Genomic DNA, 2533 nt, shown 5'->3' on the forward strand with positions numbered 1-2533 from the left:
GGTGGATGTGAATGGGACCAAGGGTGAAGCGGATGAGACTGGATGAGGCCGTCCATGTAAGGACATGATTAAATATTTTAGATTTATACTGGCCTGGCTACAACTGCTGAGGGACACATGCTCTGAGTCTCAAATGGGACGCAGACCACACTGAGGAAACATGGCTCCCACTGGAGAACTATGTCAGTCAAGGGCTATACCCCTGGGGTGGTGGGAGAGTGGGGGGGAGCAGAAAGAGGAGAGAGGGAGGGAGGTAGAGGGGGGAGAGAGAGGGAGAGAGAAAGAGGAGAGAGGGAGGGAGGTAGAGGTGGGAGAGAGAGGGAGAGAGAAAGAGGAGAGAGGGAAAGAGGTAGAGGGGGGAGAGAGAGGGAGAGAGAAAGAGGAGAGAGAAGGAGGTAGAGGGGGGAGAGAGAGGGAGAGAGAAAGAGGAGCGAGGGAGGGTAGAGAGAGGGAAAGAGGAGATAGGGAAGGAGGTAGAGTGGGGTGAGAGAGGGAAAGAGGAAAGAGAGATAACTTTGACCTCTGACCACAGAGAGGATGTTTGTGTTTTCAACATGGTGGTCTTTGTCATGTTGTTATTGTTTGTGAGTTGTCTTTGACCAATGGGAGTAGATGAAGGTATTGACCAATGGGAGTAGATGTTGGTATTGACCAATGGGAGTAGATGAAGGTATTGACCATGGGAGTAAATTAAGGTATTGACCAATGGGAGTAGATGAAGGTATTGACCAATGGGAGTAGATGTTGATATTGACCATGGGTGTAGATGTTGGTATTGACCATGGGTGTAGATGATTGTATTGACCATGGGTGTAGATTATTGTATTGACCAGGGGCGCAACTTTGGTTTTAGAAGTGGAGGGACATTTTATATATATATTTTAATCCAGTCGGATAAACACTCTAAACAGGCTACCCGACGCTCGGAGGCGTCCGCATGGTCCTAAAGCACACCGTTGCCTCGTTTTGTATCACATTCCAATGATAAAACTGGGTGGGACTAAAACGCAATTTCAGAATGTGGGGGGGAAATGTCCCACCCGTCCCCAGTGAAAGTTGCGCCCCTGTTATTGACCATGGGTGTAGATGTTGGTATTGACCATGGGTGTAGATGTTGGTATTGACCATGGGTGTAGATGTTGTTATTGACCATGAGAGTGGATGTTGGTATTGACCATGGGTGTAGATGTTGGTATTGACCATGGGCGTAGATGTTGGTATTGACCGTTGACCATGTGGTAGATGTTGGTATTGACCCATGGGTGTAGATGTTGGTATTGACCGTTGACCATGGGTGTAGATGTTGGTATGTTGTTTGGGAGAAGGGTTAAATTTATTCTCCAGTATTCAAGGTCTTTGCATTATCAGTAAGAGCAACCCACAGTCTTAGCGGTTCCCAGCCTAATGTGTGTGTCTCAAATGACACCCTATGCCCTACTTTCGACCAGGTCGGCCCTGGTTGATCCCTATATGGGGAATCGGGTGGACCAAGTGTTGGTATCCTGGGAAGCCTCCTTGTTATTACTGAGCATGGAACCTCTGAGGCATTCTAGAACCTCCAGCACTATACAATGGCAGGAAATGACCAGGGGAGGAGGCAGAGTGGGTTCCTCTGAACGCTGCTTCCTGATTGGCTAGCCAGCAAAAATAATAACCCAGACCGAGGTCCTCTGGGAGATATGGAATGTGTTGTGGGGGGGCTATATGTGTGGGGGTGTGGTGGGGGGTGAGACTGCTCAGTTCAGATTCCTGCTGGTGTGGAGTGGAGTGCTCAGTTCAGATTCATTTCATTGCATTCAAGGTTCTGTTCATACCTAGTGACTTATTGGTTGAAAAAACGGCACACGGACTGATGTGGCAATGGGATGCCACTATGAGCAGGTTAGGCTAGAGCCGGAGGAGTACAGCTTCACACCAATCAGAGCCATTATCAGAAAGGAGTGACAGCTTTACACCAATCAGAGCCATGACCAGAAAGGAGTGACAGCTTTACACCAATCAGAGCCATGACCAGAAAGGAGTGACAGCTTTACACCAATCAGAGCCATGACCAGAAAGGAGTGACAGCTTTACACCAATCAGAGCCATGACCAGAAAGGAGTGACAGCTTTACACCAATCAGAGCCATGACCAGAAAGACCACCTGCTCTCTCTCTCTCTCTCATACTAGCGTCACATCATAAGGGGTTGTGTTGCTGTTCCGTTGTTCTACATTGGATTTGGAGGAACAGAGAATGTGTTGTGTTTTTTTAAAAGAAAAAAATAACATGTAGGACAGGGTTATTCAACTCTTACCCTACGAGGTCCGGAGCCTGCTGGTTTTCTGTCCTACTTAATAATTAATTTGACACAGCTGGTGTACCAGGTATAAACCAGTCCCTGATTAGAGGGGAACAATGAAAACATGGTGGAACTGGCTTCTAGGTCCAGACTTCTGGACTGTAGGATATAGAGACCATACAGAAATACCAAGGCACTCTTACCAAATAGTTGCAGTTAAAAGCCTTTATTTGATCCATTTAGATTAAAGCTT

The 2533-nt window shown here is 47.2% G+C and overlaps 1 protein-coding gene across 1 annotated transcript in view; it reads left to right on the plus strand.

The window, feature by feature from the left end:
* Positions 1-1290: 1290 nt before the first annotated feature.
* Positions 1291-2533, plus strand: part of LOC311135786 (A-kinase anchor protein 2-like) — a gene marked incomplete at its 5' end in the record, with an annotated part of 17602 nt that continues 16359 nt past the window's right edge. Inside the window, one exon of the mRNA XM_084169828.1 lies at positions 1291-1306. Within this exon, the coding sequence (XP_084025954.1) occupies positions 1291-1306 (16 nt within the window). The remainder of the gene's footprint in view (positions 1307-2533) is intronic.

This window comes from Coregonus lavaretus, assembly GCF_964263955.1.
Source record: "Coregonus lavaretus genome assembly, chromosome: 10".
In the NCBI taxonomy this organism is placed as follows: Eukaryota; Metazoa; Chordata; class Actinopteri; order Salmoniformes; family Salmonidae; genus Coregonus; species Coregonus lavaretus.